General features: G+C 44.2%; 1 protein-coding gene across 3 annotated transcripts in view; it reads left to right on the top strand.

Annotated features, from left to right (window-relative positions):
* The window catches only part of Ccdc149 (coiled-coil domain containing 149), a 98,100-nt gene that overhangs the window by 12,615 nt on the left and 68,920 nt on the right, over nucleotides 1-16,565 (top strand). Inside the window, exon 2 of one of the 3 annotated variants that reach the window (XM_031342273.1) lies at nucleotides 6,464-6,530. The exons of the other annotated variants lie outside the window; for them this stretch is intronic. Within the exon in view, the coding sequence (XP_031198133.1) occupies nucleotides 6,522-6,530 (9 nt within the window). The 5' untranslated portion in view covers nucleotides 6,464-6,521. The remainder of the gene's footprint in view (nucleotides 1-6,463; nucleotides 6,531-16,565) is intronic. 3 annotated transcript variants of the gene reach the window in all.

The following is a 16,565-nucleotide window of genomic DNA, read 5'->3' as shown; positions in this document are numbered from 1 at the left end:
CAATGTTAGTAGGACAGGCTGAATCACAGGTAAAGGTCACCCTTCAGTGCACAACTAGGCATGCTCTGGTGCAAAGCTTCTTCCATGGTATAGACACCCTTGGAGTGTCCACTGGTGACCAAGGATGAGGCTCTTACCATGATATATGTTGGGCAGGGCAAGAGGACAGTTTAGCAGAGGAAGGAAGAAGGTCCTAGGTGGAGGTGACTCCTAGGGCTAGAAAGATGGGCAGAATTTCAGCATGTGAGGTGGTTTGGTAGTTTTTCTGTTGCTGTATAAAAATACACTGACAAAAGGAACTTAAAATGAAAAGAAGAGAGGAAGGACAGACAGAGGAGTCTCTTTCAGTTCACAGTTCCATGGTATAGTCCATCACTTGGGGAAGTCAGAAAGGCTGGAGCTGGAAGCAGCTGGTCACATTGCACCTGCAGTCAGGAAGCAGATGAATCCTGTTCAGCTAGCTTCCCCTTTTTATGCAGTCGAGGGCCCTGGCACAGAGAATTTTGGGTGGGTCTTTCTACCTCAGTTAACATACTCTAGATTATCCCTCAAAGGCATGCCCAGAGGCTAACCTGTGCTAAGCAATCCTGACCGTTGTTACCCAGATGATTCTAGATCCTGTCAAGTTGACAGTATTAACCATCCTGTGGGAACACAGAGGAACATTGTTCTAGGCAAAGAGAACAGAGGCAGAGAAAGTGCTGGCTGCGCTAGCAGAACATAGGCTTTGTTGGTGAGATCTCAGCTGCTCTGGCTTTGGGAGGGGGCACTCAGACTCAATGCCCTCGTGGTAGAAGAGAAGGTACCAGGGTGGTGAGTGTAGCCTTCACTCTGGAGGTGAATGATGGACTGGAATGATCTGTTAATTGAGCAGAAGAAACTGCCTTGGAGATGACTTGTCTGCCAGGCATGGCTGATGGAGACAAAGGCTGACAGGGACAAGGGCTAGACAGACACAGGAGCCCATCTGTTCCTGTGCCTGAGCCTTGCTTACATGTACTTTCAGTCCATCTGAGTCTGCCTTCCACCCACTCTCTGTCCAAATGGCCCTAGTGCATACCCACCTTCCAGACCAGTTTCCTATTTCAGACTGCCATGTTCACCTAAGTCCTCAAAGTCTGCTGCTTGGTCGCTCCCTGGACTTGGGTAAATCTCCTCATGTCTTGGACACATTATTTTCTCTGGACTTTTATAAAGAGGAGGACCGTACCTGCCTGGTACCTCTCAGAAAAGAAGACCAAGTGAAAGGGTGTATAAAAGTGTGTTTTTGAGCCCCACTCCCTTAGAGAGTGCTTATCATTGTCAGGCTGTTAGGAAAATCCTTCCCCAGGGCATCAGGGATGCCTCGGCAAAGGGAGGTGATGTGTCAGCTGCAGCTGTCAACACGATGCCATTGAAAATTCATGCTGATGGGGCACAGATTGACGTGCCTGCTTGCTTTGCCATCTGTAAATCCACGATGAAGGCAATATTGGAGGTGCATGGGTGGGGTAGGGACTCCCCTTTTCTAGCCAGCTCCAATTTGCTTTATAATTGGCTCCAGCCTGATAGGTATGCTGGGGTCAGCCTGTAACCTTTTCTTCCTTCCTTTACAGCTTTCCTAGACCTTACAGTGTGCTTGCTGACTGCTCTGTCTATTCCAGGCAACTTCTAGTCTGGATCTCTTCTAAGAGCCTCTTAACCTCTAGCCTCACACCTCCTTCATTGTCCCTGAGCACATTCTCATCGCAGGCCCACACTGTTCTGCCCCACTCCACTTTAACTCCCTTCTGGTCTTAAGGACGTCTGCCAACCGCTCTCGTTTCCCGCCCTGCTGAGTGAAGTCAAGTTTAGTGCTTAGGAAAAAGGCATGGTGTTGGTTCACAGAGAACTTGCAGCAACCTCCTTCCAGGATTGTTTTAGACATGCCATCAGCCTTCCTGCAAGTCTCTTCCACCTTTCCTATCTCAGCCATGACTGCCACCTCAAGTACTCATAGGAATTCTGACCATAACTTTCCCTTGCTCAGAGAGCCTCCACAACTCCTTATTGGCTCTCACTTTGGCCCAAACTCTGCCGCCATTTAAGGCAGTTCTTACTTTCATCTAAACCAAATGGACCAAGTCTATACTGAGTTTCTCTTTTCACACATCCAGCACTTCTGGTGAACAGAATCACTTCTGGTTCTTTGCAAAGACTGGTTCCCCAGGTTATCCACAGGCACATAATTCTGCCCAGAACTCTTGTACACTATTTTTTCATTTTTTGCATTTCAAGGCTCCGCCATTAGTGCCTTGTGCTAAAGGTGTCTTCCTGCCTGCCACCCCAAACCATCCATTTAGGCAAACTTGCTCTTGGCCAACTGCCCCTGGGGCAGCTTTCCCTGAGGAGGGATAAGTTGGGATTCTTCTTACCTTGTCTTCAGCCTGGAGTTTTTCAGGTGAGGGCAAGGCTGATTCATTGCTCACTCTCCACTGGGCCCCTGTCAGTGTCTGATCCACAATGAACAAATTCAGCCGAGATGACAATCTCAATGGTTTGTCGTTAACACTTGAATTGAAAAACTACTGAATCAAAATAAGGACATCATATTTTTTATGAGGACAACATGATTGTCTGTTTTTTTTTTCCCTCCAAGTCTTCTATCCATTTTTATCCCACAGAGTTTCTGACTTTCAAACTATAGATTGTGATCTCTCAGAGGCAGTAAGTCAAATTGCCTTTTAATGAGCTCTCGGATGTGTGAATTTACTATACCTCACTTCCTTTCTTCCCATTTCTTCCCCTTCATTCTTTCCAAGCTCAGATTTTACTGTATACAGATATTGTTAGAAAAAGGCAGGCAGAGGCTGTGGGTGGGAAATCATTTGGTTATAAAGAGCTGTTTTTTATAATGGGATCTGACCTGCTCCTGAGTGGTCACCAGGCATTCTTTTGCTCTTGACTAGAATTAGCTTGTCCCAAAAAATCATTTACCACCTAGGCTTGACTCTTTTGTGATAAAGTTCCACAATTTCTTTTTTTGAAAAATATTCATTTTATTTTCTCTTTTCTATTTGTGTGTGTATATGGGGGGTGGGAGGAGTGGAGTTGGGGGCATATCTGTGGAGGCTAAAAGAGGGTTTCAGATCCCCTGGAGCTGGAGTTACAGATGGTTATAGGCCACCTGGTATGTGTACTGGGGATTGAATTTGGGTCCTCTAGAAAAGTGGCAAGTGCTCCTAACTGAGATGTCTCTTTAGCCCCAGTCACACAATGTCTCTTCACTGTGATCATCATGCAAAATATTAACAGAATAATTCTTACATCTATTTTCTTCAAATGTTATTTAAAGGCATTAACTATATTCTAGGTACTTTCCCAAAAGTCAGGGTGTACAATCCCAAAGGGCATTCTCCCCATAACCACCTTTGTGGTAAGACTGAGCAGGCATCACTTTACAGAGAAAGAAATGAGAATTCTGAATGTTTATTCAGTACCTGTTTTATGGTTACTCATCAAGAACTGGGAGCAGAGATGTCTACTTCAAATCACATGGTTTCCCATGAAACCAAGGGCTTGTGCTTGAGGATAGAAGGTTCAAGGCCCTCTATCCTTACTTTCAGACCTCTGAAAAATATCATTCCTTATGTTGGCTCCCATCTCACTTAGGCCTAAACCCTCAAACTTGAGCTAAAAAAGTAAGACTTTGGGTTTTGCCTCAAGATTCCTGCTTGAACTCCACATAGGCTAGAAACAGCAGCAATGGGGGCAGAAGCCCTGTAGTTGTGACTATATCCTAAAGGTGGTATCAAAACACCTTCTCTACTGCTATGGGCTGGAGGCAGGTCTACCAGATGACCCAATGATACTCAGGGTTTATTTCCCCACCTTGGGCTTGCCTCTTCTTCCTGGCCAGGCAGAGTGTCCTCAGGCAACAGGGAAGGCTTGGCATGATGGCCTAGATTTTTGAATGAGGAAGAAACTGAAAAGAAAAGTGAGCAGCTAAAGTTTTATACAGGCATGATAAATAGCATAGGTAATGATGGGTTTTAACTTTAATATTGAGTAATATAAATTTTTTGTACATTTCAAATTTAGCAAATATGGATATGTTTAAGAAGTGGGAAAAAAAATCTTTAATTTACCTAGAACTGACTGCTCTTAATATATGTGTGATCTCTCATTTTTTACATTGTCATTTCTACAAAATGAGTCAGTAGTATATGCCATTTTATTTTTGTATCTACATATAGACTAACCTGCAGGCAATGAAATCACACATTTTATATGGAAAGATGCATTTTTTACATACGTATGCATCCATGTTTTAACCACTCTATTTGACAGCATGAACCTCAGAGAGGGAGGCCTAGAAAAGTGAGCCAGACTAAAAGGTCATGCAATATGCGACTTTATTCAGAGAATCTGTCAATTTATATGCTGAGGGTTAAGAAGAGTCACCTGAGAAAAGTGTGCAGTCACAAGAATAACTTCATTGATATCCTAGCACAATAACCACATACTGGTGTTTATAGGACAGCAAGTTCCATGATGCTTGTGCTTCCCAATTCTTAACGTTTTCTTAGAAAATTCTAGAAAAGGGAGTTAGAACGATGGCTCAGAGGTTAAGGGTGCTTGCTGCTCTTCCAGAGGATCTGGGTTCAATTTCCAGTACACATATGGTGGCTCACAATCACCTATAACTCCATTTCTAAGGGATTCGGTGCCCTCTTTTGGCCTCCATGAACACCAGACATGCAAGGAGTAGACAGACATACAAGTAAGCTAACCACTCAAAGAAATCTCTGCGATCAAAGAGGCATCCATGGTGACCTATGCTCCTCCCATGTGCTGTCACTCATGCAGTCCTGAGAGAAAGCTGCAGATGCCATCAGCCTGTGACTCATCCACATCTGTCAATAGCTGAGGGCCAAGATGGGAATGTGTGTGTAAGACAGGTGCTGGGATTTGAACCCCAGTTTTTCCAACTCTGCCTAGCCTCAGGAAATGTGTGAATAAGTACACCAATGAAAATGAGGTGTCCTGTTCCTCTCACTGGGCCTCAGTGGGAGAGGATGTACCTAGTCCTGCAGTGACCTGATGTGCCAGGGTGGATTGATACACCTAGGGGGGAGGGGAACTCCCCCTTCTCAGAGGAGAAGGGGATGAAGGAGGGGCTGTGCAGGGGGAGGGGACCAAGAGGAAGGGTGGCTGTGATCAGGATGTAAACTGAATAAATAAATTAATTAATGAAAAGAAAAAGAAAATGAGGGAGTAAGCCAAGTAGTCTAATATACTGTGAGTTCTTAAGTTTAGAAAATATACTTTTAATTCATTTCATTTTTATTTATGTGTATATTTGGCTGGCCGTCTCTTTATATGCCTCTTGTATTTGCAGAAATGCCAGAAAGAGAGTGTCAGATCCCCTGGAGTTGGAGTAGCAGATGGTTTTGAGTTGCCTAGTGTGGGTGCTGGGAACTAAACATGGCTCTTCTGAAAGAGCTGCAAGCACTTTGAACTGCTGAGCCATCTCTTATGGTACCAGAAAGGAAATGATGCATTTAAACCCTGTTAATAACTCACTAGAATACTCACACACTTTTGTGTTATGGACAACCAATGCCAGCTGCCCGCAGTGACATAGGGTTTTAGGGGGAACTCAATTCCTCACTTGACACTCCCACCCAGGCCTCCAGATCTGTTCAATGTCAGTCGCCTGTGCACACTACCACACTGCATAAGTCAGAAAGGTATTACTGCCTTTCTCTCTTAAGTGCAATTAGCACTGGTGTGGTGGCTTGCAGGCTGTCCATTGGATGGACCAGCGTGCTGCAGGAATGAGGAGAAGGGGCTGTAGAACTGGCTCAGTTGTTAAGAGCACTTACTGCTCTTCCTGTGGACCAGATTTCGGTTCCCACACTCACACCGGTGGCTTACATCAGTCTGCAACTCCAGCTCCTGAGGATGCACCCACTTCTGGCCTCCGAGGGCGCCTGTACACACACACACATACATAGAAACACACAGACACATACCCATAAACAAAAATTAAAGTAGAATACATCTTTTGAAAGAGGAGGACAACAACAAAAGAGGAAGAGTAGGAGGAGGAGGAGGAGGGGAAGGAGGAAGGAAAAAGAGGACCACCTCTTTGTAAATGGCCAGATGTTAGATACCAGGCTAAGCAGCAGTTTTCATAGTCTCATTTAATCTCTAACAGCCATATGCAATCATAGTCTCCATTTTATAGATGGGAGATGTTAGGATCAGCAAGAGACGCATTTCCTTGCTGAGATCATTCGGCTAAGGTAGAAGGGTAGGGATTGGTATCCAGGGGCATATGACCCTCAAGTCCAGGGCCTTACTTGCTATTATTTACCACTGCTTTGTCCATTGAGGTCTCTCCACCTCTGCATTTCATCTCCTTTAGATATGACCAGTCTGGTTACTGGATCAGCAGTCTCTTTGATACCCTGATGATGCTGAATTTCTTTATTGATAGAGAAATGTGTAAATCTTGATGTGACCTGCCTCAATGACATCCGAACGCTGTGTCAGGAATGCTTTGGGTAAGTGTCAGGACTTCAGACTATACATGTGGCATTGTCTCGTCTAAATGCTATTTTGATTAATGGCAGTGACTGAGGTGGTGATGGTGGGGGACAAACAGACTGTGGTGGAAACAAAATTGTGCCTAGCATTGGTTTGAGTTACACTGGTGATTTGTAGCTAGTGAGCATTTTCCATCTTTCGGAAAAGCCGTAGTCTTGGGCCACCCACGGGACCCTTTGTTAACATAAGCAATCCGTGTGCATGGTCGGCAGCCACAGAAATAGATGGACTCCCCTGTAATAAATCTTTACATTTCAGTTTGTCCTCTGAAAACTCCACTGGTTTGAATCCCCACCCCGAGTCCCAGAATGAGTCTCCACCTGAATTTTTGCTGTGGGCTGGTTCTGAACTGACAGCTCTTGTTGAGGAAAATTTCTCCCTAATCAGTCATGCCTGGAGATGGTGGAAAGAAAATAAGCACTGTGAAGATGAGGCGCGAGAGCAAATTAGCAATGCTCTGGAAGAGCTGAGTGGAGCGCAGAGCGAGGGAGCAAACAGCTCCCCGCCTCGGGCTGCGGCTGGGGACACCTTCATCCTGCAGGCGGAAATTCAGGGCCCAAGTGGCCCTTTAGGGATGTCTATGAGGTTCTCATCTAGAGAAAACGACTGTAATGATCACGATTGGTTGGAATCCTGGCAGATGGTGGCAAGAGCTCTACTTACTTGGGTAATTAAAGCGGTGAGGATTTGCATGGTTGATTTGAAGAATCTCGAGGCTGTGGGTGCTCGCGTGTAGGGCAGACTGCGATGGAGCACCTCCTTGCTTTAGAGGATGTGCACCTGGCACCAGTATGGGCGGATGGAAGCGGGGGTGGGGGTGGGGCTTCCACACAGGCTCTGTCTCCAGTGCTCTGGTCCACTCATGGGACTGTTCAGCCCAGCAGGAGATATGGAAAAGTGAAGTTTGCTGTGAAACCTAAGGAGGGAGACTGTTTCTTTCTTTTGGTGGTTCGGATGCACTTCTCTTGATTACTGTGATGACAGAATGTGTACTATTGGGAGTCGTGGATGTGACTCAGGTGTTAACGCGCCTTTTCCGTTTAGCACGTGGAAATCGGCAGCTTGATTCCCCCAGCATTATCAAAGGAAAACGGCTGGTGGCGTTAGAGTTTCAATGCTTTATTTTAGGGGAATTGTTTTATGGAATCCTTGAGACCCTCCTCTGAGTGAGACAGGATGGTGTAGCCCAAGAGCCAGAGGCCAAGCCTGTATTCAAATCTCACTTTGGCTCGACAAGCTGTAATGTTTTGCTGGTGTTCTGGCTTCCTTAAAAACAAACCCTTTGTGACCCCTACCCTTAATAGATGTTGATCAATGATGGATGCATGCAAGGAGCTATGTTATATGGGGGTACCAGTCTCCAGAGTAATAAAGACCATATGCATTATGTAGAGGAGGGGGAAAACTCAAGCACTGTGTTTGGAGAGTTGCTCCTTGTTTGTTTTTTTTTTTTTGGGGGGGGCGGTGACAGCCCTGAAACCCACATAGTGTTCCCGAAACCACAGAATACAACTTGGCAACAAAAATAATGCCTTCATGTTGGTTCATCCTTGGTTCCCTTTTGTCAACAGCTGCCTGGGAGGCAGAAGGAGTCCTGAAGGGACCATAGCTCAGCTTTCTCAGGAAGCAACTTCCTCTCTGAAGTAGAAAATATAGCCCTGAGTACTCTCTGGCTTGTCCTGTTGGAAGCATGTCTGAGAAGTTAGGAGCTGTTAGAGTTTACAAAGGGGCATTTTAGCCCTGCCAGCCGAAGTGTTATTCCACATCTATCTACCTACCTATCTATCTACCTATCTACCTATCTACCTATCTATCTATCTATCTATCTATCTATCTATCTATCTATCATCTATCTATCATCTATCTATCTCTATGTATATATGTATGTATGTATCTCTATGTATGTATGTAGGCATGTATGTATGTATCTACCTATCTATCTACCTATCTCTATGTAAGTATGTAGGCATGTATGTATGTATCTACCTATCTATCTACCTATCTCTATGTATGTATGTAGGTATGTATGTATGTATGTATGTATCTATCTATCTATCTATCTATCTATCTATCTATCTATCTACCTGTCTATCTCTATGTATGTATGTATGTATCTATCATCTATCTATCTATCTATCTATCTATCTATCTATCTATCTATCTATCTATCTGCCTGTCTATCTATATGTATGTATGTATGTAGGCATGTATGTATATATCTATCTACCTATCTCTATGTATGTATGTATGTATGTATGTATGTATCTATCTATCTATCTATCATTATTTATTTATTTGCTAGGCATATACTCCACCACAGAGCTACATTCTAGCCCTCCAGCACTGTCTGGAAAATAGTTTTTCCATATGGTCCAAGTTGTTAACTTAAAAGCTGTCCTACTGAGCTTCCCAAGTGCTGGCATTACAGGCACACACTACCACCAGTGGCCTGGGGTCTTTTTTATGATCTCTTTCTCATTTCCAGGGGAAGCCGAGCCACTGTAGTTCACCAGCTTTTGAAGTCAGCCTGACTAACATGTGTCACATATTCTGCTGCCTTTTCGATGCTGTTCAGCTCTGAAGAGCTGAATTGAACCTTTCTCCTAGGTGGAGATAGCCAGAACATCCCCTCTTCCAATCTGTGTGTGACCGATGTATAATATAGTATGTAAATAGATACGTGAGCACAGGCTGCCCTTAAGTCCAGAGTGCTCTAGATCCCCACCCAGCAACCTGGATGGGGATGGGAGAGCCTCTGCTGGCTGCCCGAGTGATCGCAGCGCTGCCTCCAGAGCATTTGATCTCTGTAATAAACTGGAGCTGCACACCCCACTGGCAGGCAACATCTTGGCCTCAGGCAAGGTCGGATTATCCTTATACTGGTGACAGCAGCATCAGTCTAGGGAAGTGGTGAGTTTGACAAAAATGTGCTATATTCAGCAAAGGAAGAGCGATGTCCTGGCACACTGTAGCCAGCAGCAGAAAAGAACAGTACCTTGGCATCCCCACTCAGCTTTTCCAGGCCCAAAGGAAGCAGGGAGTGGGGAGCATGAGTGGAGGTGTGGTGCCTTAGATGGTGGGAGGCAAGAGAAGCAGCAAGAGAAGGATTGAAACAGATATGCAGGTACATCTCATTACTCACCACTCCAGTTAAGCAAGACTGTCGGGGAATTTTACATACCCCCCAGCTACGGCGGTTCACGTTATAAACTCTTCCAATTACCTGAAATCTCACTTAACTTAAATTCCAGCACATCCCCTGCGGGATTCAAATAATCAAAGTTTGCCTGTCGAAAGTAATCCCAAGGAGGGGGAAACGGGACGGCAAGCCTGAAGAAGATGGATCATAAAAAAAGTCATCTTCCAGGATGCCATTAGAATCAGTAAGCCACTGACGTAGGAATGCTGGATTGTTGTTAGCTGAAAGTTATAGAGGAGAACACCATCACAGTAAAGGGTCCATGCTCTGGGAGGTACACACATGGAGGGTGGGCATGGTGGGGAGGAAAAGCTTGCACTTAAGGTTTGAGGGAGGAACATAGGAGGCTGGGATTCTGCAGGGACAGAACTGAGCTAAATGCAGGACACTGTGGCTGCCCAACATGTCGTTTTACACTAGATGCCCAATCATATCTTTAAGAAGTTAAGGACACATTTGTGTCTCTCTAACGGAGCATCATGAGTGCCCATTTGGCAAATCTGCAGAATTAGATTGGGGAGGGGACAGTATGCCCCAAATAAACAGAAGCACTTGTGTTGCGTGTTCAACGTTCAAAGCACCAATCCCATCTTGATGCCTGTAGAGATTCTCCCACACTTTCTCCACACATACACTGTTGCTTGTAGAACTGTACATTTCCCCCTGGAACATAAAAACAAAACAAAACAAAACAAAACAAAACAAAAAACTTCATGAGCGAGTGGCCTTTTGACCTTGCAATATGATGAAATCATATTGGGGTTGTCATCTACAAAGTTCACCTTTCAGAACTGAACAATCATGTTATAAACAAAAATCATAAACATTCCCAAAATAATTCCCATAAAATCATAAGTTTATGATTTTTTATTGGGCAACATTCATAGTCATGTTTGGCCGCATGTGGTCTGTGGGCCATGGATTGGACATATCTGGTAGATTTTTAGTCAGAATATCAGATAGATGACTATATTACTAAAATATGTAAACTAACACTAAATGCATAGATCTATACATCAATGTGTGTGTTCACTGACTTACTGGGGACTGGAGTTACATTTCTGTAAGTTATATCTCATTTAATATATTCTGGGGTTTCACTGTGCGCTAGAGCCTGTGCTTGCCTTTGGGGATGCAATATTGTATGTGGGAGGCCTGGTTGTAGAGGCCAAAGGCATAGAATAGGCAAGTGGGCAGGCATTGTGTCACAGAATACATATATGTGGCACACAGACACACACATGTGTTTGTACACACACACTTGAGAATGCACACACACACACATACAATGTGTGCACACACACTTTTCTTTCTTATTAAGGTGCGTTCAGAGTGCTGTAGAGCCACCAGGAGCCACTCCTCCTCTACTTAGGGCCTAAGAAGCTTTCAGGACAGGATGCTTTCTCTAGCACTGGATAAACATAGAAAAGTGTGGTGTGTGTATGTGTGTGTGTGTGTGTGTGTGTGTGTGTGTGTGTGTGTGTGTGTGTTGGTGGAGGTGGGTCATAGCAGGAGGCTTTAATGGGAACAAGGAAGGCAGATAAAAGAGCAGCTGCCATCAAGTCAGAAGCAGCCTATGGCCAAGTACTGAGGGGCAATAGTGTGACAGTCGCTTTAATATTTAGAAGAGGTTTTAAGGAATGGTAGGAGAGCCATCAAGTTGCCCTGTGAGTAAAGGTGCCATAAAGCCTGAGGTTCTGGTTTAGATCCCTGGGTCCCACTTGGTGGGAGGAGAAAATAGGATTGAACTAGGCAGGTAGGGAATGCAGAAGAGGCTATGGTAAGAGGATGCCAGAGATCATAGGGCAGCACCAAGCAGCGGTTTCAGAACAAAGAGGTGGTTTATTGGAGTTGAAGAAGGTGTGCTGGTTGTTGAATACTGTTTGCTTGGTGGTTCTAGTTGGGTAGGAAGGAGGGGTTTACTGAAGGGGATGGTGGCAGGGGAGAAAGAGGGCACTAAGGGCAGAACAGAAGGTAGAAGGTAACCCAGGGTTGCCAGCTTTCCATGGCTCTAGTAAATACCTGAAAGAAGTATGAAGAGGAAGGCTTTTCTTGGCATTTTAAAGACTTGCATCTACGGGTAGTTGGTCCCATTGCTTTTTAGCTTTAGGATGAGGCAGCCCATGATGGTAAGGAGCGGGTGCTGGAACAAAGACCTCACAGCCAGGTCTCAAAAGTGAGAGGAGAGTGTCTTGTCCCCTACCATCCCCCTTCAGATAGCATGCTCCCATGACCCAAGACCTCTCACAAGGCCCTGCCTCTTAAAGGATCCACAGCCTTCTAATATTGCTATACCAGGAAGAAAGCCTTTGGTGTGTGGGCCCTTGAGGGATAGTTAATATTCAAACCACGGGTCTAGGTGAGAAAGTACCTCTACGCAGAGTGAGTTTGCAGGTAACATACTTCTCAACTGTTCCTGCTCATGACCCATAGCTGTGTGTGCTATCCTCTCTCTGTGATGCCCTCTTGGGGTAGCAGGTATGCCCTTGCTTACAGCAGAGGGAAGCCAGCTTGATTTCTTCACTAAGAATCACTAAGGACCAGGAGTCACAAATATGCAGTAGAAAGGGTCAGTTGGCAGACATACTCCCCTGACACTGAACTACCTCCTCTTTCAGCAGCAGTTAGCCAGTCATAAAGCTGTCCAAATCCTAATGTAGTATGTCAGATAGTCGTTTAATTATTATGGTCTTCCTTGTAGCAATTATGATTTGCTTTATTGCAGATAACAGGAAATGGGTAGATAAAAGGTGTTCAACGGCCCAAACTATGGGATTGGGTTCTTAAGGTGATGAGTACCAGACTACCTTCACTTGTGGGTGTGAATTAACATCACACATGAGTTATAAGCTCGGCTTCAAAAAAGTAATTGAAATGCAATTCAAAAGAAATCTATTTTTGAGTGGATAATAAAAATATTTCACGATATCTAGTATACATGCCAGAAACGGGGCATACTTTATGGAGTTCATTCCATGCGTATTTCCTGGATTGCCTGGACTACTTGGTGTGTGGCATTTTCCTTTCCCCAGTTGGTAGGCTTGGAACTACCTGCAGCTGTGGGAGTCCTGACAGCTCACAACTGTCATTGGGGGATGCATGCTTCTGCCCTGATCGACAGCAGCTCAGAGGCAACAACAATAAAAGGGATTGTTAGCCAAATACCCACCATTTACTTTTCAAACTCTACTCATGAACCACACAAGAAGGTTCCAGAACCTTTGCAAGGTTCGGAAAAAGTAAGTAAAATGGATCCTCTCTGAGTTGGCCGTTTTCTCAATTCACAGCATTCATTTCTGTTTCTCATAGTTCCTTTACTTAGAGACTATTGTCATTAACCCATCTGTCTACCACAGCACTGTAGGCAAGAGCCCTGAAGATACCACTGAACCACAAAGATTGAAACAGTGGAACTCAGCTCACCTCTTGGGCAGTTTCCAACCCAAGTTCTGCTGCAGTGGTGCCCTGTGGTGGGTGTTCTGGGCCTTACTCCCAGTGTCTACAGATCCCTTCCTCTCCCCGTGCCCCTAGTCTAAGTCTCTCCATTAGTCAAGTCTGTAGAGCCAATATTCTTCTGGTATATTCCTATGTCAGAGACCTCGCTGTTGCTTCCCAGCAAAGCATCCTGATTTCTGTGTGCAGATAACAGTGCAACTCTGCTGCCTCCTGCTTTTGGGATCATTAGATAACTGACCTCTTTGGATTCCAAGTCCTCATCTCTGAAAAAGGGTCTAATCTCACTGTTAGAGAGACCCATCATAGAGAACAAATAGGGTCTTTCCAATATGGCACTCAGCATAGAATGGAAGGCAGTGAGCTCACCACAGTGGTGGGTGCTGTTACTATTACAATTAGATAAAGTCTTATTACCTCTAGCAATGCTAGACACATGGCAAACATTAAAAAAAAAAAAAAAACAACCAAGCAAACAAAAACCTAAACAATGCATTTGTTCCTCTTCTTTCCTTGAAAATAAATTGAATCCCTCCTTTCCTGATATCAGAAAGAAAGTGAAAAATCCACTGCCTCTGTTCCAACTGTGAACTTGGCCAACAGAGTTATTACTTGACTGAAGATCAACAGTGAAGCAATAAGAGATTAAGGTGGATTTCCTGCCTCCACCTAAGTGGCCAGAGAGAGTGTTTTCCTGGGTTTGTCCTGCTCACAGCCTTTGTAGTGTGGTGGGGCAATTACATGACTCACAGACCCACTAATGGGATCCTCCATCTCAGATTCTGTGGCTGAAGCTAAATTGATGTGTGTCTTTTGTCTGGTGGCCTGGGGAGTGCCCTGTGTAACCGTACTGCCTTAGACAAGGTGAAGACAGGCCACATTAAGAAACAGCAGAGCCAGAGTGATTTCCGGAGGCCTGCTGGGGCAGCTCCCACTGCAGGGAGTGTCCAAAGTCCCCGTGCCTTTTTCCTCCCACTGTGGGCTGTCTGGCAAACAGTGCCCATGCACTTACCCCCTCTGATGGCGGGATAACGTTTTCCCCCATGAGAAGACTCTGAATGACTGTCCCCTAGTTAGAGACCCTGGGCTCCTCACTCCTGGGAGATGAGAGTCTGAACTGCTCAGCCAAATGTGTACTCCTTAGGCCTCCTAGTCCAGGGCACAGTAGTGAGTGACTAGTCGTGAATATTCTCATATGATTTATGACAATCATTATAATCATCTCCCTACTGTGATCATAACAAAATTCTCAGGTATTATTCTGAAGTCATATTTTTTTCTTGCTTGCCAAGAACTTGAAGTCATTTGCTGGCCAGAAAGAATTCTGAACTTGAAGTGAGACAAATCCGCAGTGTATACCCTAGTTTTAACCAGTCATTATGCTGAGCCTCAGATTCCTCATTTGTACAACAAGGAGCCTACTCTAGGAGATGCCTAAAGTCTGTCCTCAAAAGAGTCAGGGAACGTGTAACATGGGGACAGTACTGCATATGCCAGAGAGTCTGAGGAAGCTCCAGATGACATGTGAAGGTTTCCTCTTCATCCATGTGAGTAAGGTCTATGTACATATATTCTCATCCTCTCATTCATTCTATATGTGTTATGTATATGCACATACTAGAGAGAATAAAGGAGAAAATCAGCACATTATCTCAGTACGGTGTTCTACTTTATATATGTGTACGTACCTACACACATCTAAATGCATGTATTGAGCACTTGCTGTGTACCATGCATTTTTTTTTCAGCATTGGAAATCTGGAATAATTGAAATGAAGTTTCTGATGTCACGGGGGAGATGCTGAAAAGTCACCAGTCCTTAAGACTAAATATAGCTCAAGACCAAGTTGCAATATACTGAAAGGACAAAAAAAAAAAATCAGACAAGGCGACTGGCTTAGTTTCTCTTCTGTTGCTGTGATAAAGTATTCAGACAAAAACAGCTTAGGGGAGAAAGGACCAATTTTAGCTTGCAGTTCAAGGCATAGTCCATCATAGCGGGGAAATCAAGCAACAGGAGCTTGTAGCACACTTTGTATCTACAGTCAGGAAAAGAGACAATGAGTACTTGCACACTCCTATTCAGCCTCCACTCTCCATGCACCAGGATCCCCTGGGTTATCAGGGGATCAGTTAAACCTGCACATCTTAGAACCACCGACATTTTGTTTCTGGATCCTCAGTGCTACCTGTAGATGCAAATGGCTAAGACAACTCTTCGCTCTGTCAGCTCTGTCCTCAGATCCACTTTGGGCTGTTTTATAAGTGAGACTTTAGCCTAAGAATTATCTTGCTGATAAAAACAAATAACACGAGCTAAAGTTCTTGACAACCAGTTCTCTAGATTAGAGCGCGCATAAGAAAGGATGGACAGCTGAGTGGTCACTTTCTAGGCCCACCCTTCTCTCAGGGTGGCTTTTCCTTCTGTACAGACTGCCTCTGCTTTTTTTTAATACCTATATATTATATATTACATGTAAATGTCCAAATTATAATTAATATATTAATGATAAATAATTATAATTAATACAATGTATTATAAACTAGACCATATGTTATAATATATACAAAATATTATAATATATGCAATATATTATAATATATAAATGTGTCATGTATTTATATACTGTATATATTACATATGTGTGTATATAATATATATATATTTTGTAATGTAATTCCATCTACCCCTACTCCTCTGTCACCTCCCCTCCAGACCCTCCCCAACATGTCCTCTTCCCACTTTCAGACCTTCATGTCCTCTTTTTTCTCTTTTTTTGTAAACCATTGAGTCCAGTTAGTGCTGCCTGCTGGAATGTTCGTGGATGTTTTTGGCCACAGCTTGAAAGCTTGTGCAGGTAACCTTCGCAGGGGGGAGTTCACAGTGTGGTAGCCCACCTCAGCACTTTACAGGGCTCCTTCCTATTATTGTCCAGCTCTTCCTGCCTCCTCTTCCGTGATGTTCTCTGAGCCTAGCTCTTTGGGATGGAGTTTATAACTGCCACCTCTCTCTCCGGTGTGCTGAGGAGCAAACCGTAGAACTCTGCTTCTCAAACTCTGAGCCACTGTGGCTTATCAAGGCTTCCGTGTCTGGTATCTCCAAGGTTCCATAGAGCCTGAAGCCAGAGTTCTCTACTGTCTTTCATCTCCTCTAACCTGGACCATGCCTTGGGAGAGAAATGCCTTTTCTTTTGGGTCATTCAAGGGCAGGGAACCTGAATTCCTGCTTTCCCAGTTGGAGGTAGCTTTTAGGATCCCCTTCATGAGACGGGTGGATTTTTTTGTTTTTTTTTTATCATTATTTTTTTATTAGATATTTTCTTTATTTACATGTAAATTT

The sequence above is a fragment of the Mastomys coucha genome, unplaced genomic scaffold (genome assembly GCF_008632895.1).
Source record: "Mastomys coucha isolate ucsf_1 unplaced genomic scaffold, UCSF_Mcou_1 pScaffold22, whole genome shotgun sequence".
NCBI classification, from domain to species: domain Eukaryota; kingdom Metazoa; phylum Chordata; class Mammalia; order Rodentia; family Muridae; genus Mastomys; species Mastomys coucha.
The sequence above is the reverse complement of the archived record's forward strand: the minus strand, read 5'-3'. Positions and strand labels throughout refer to the sequence as shown.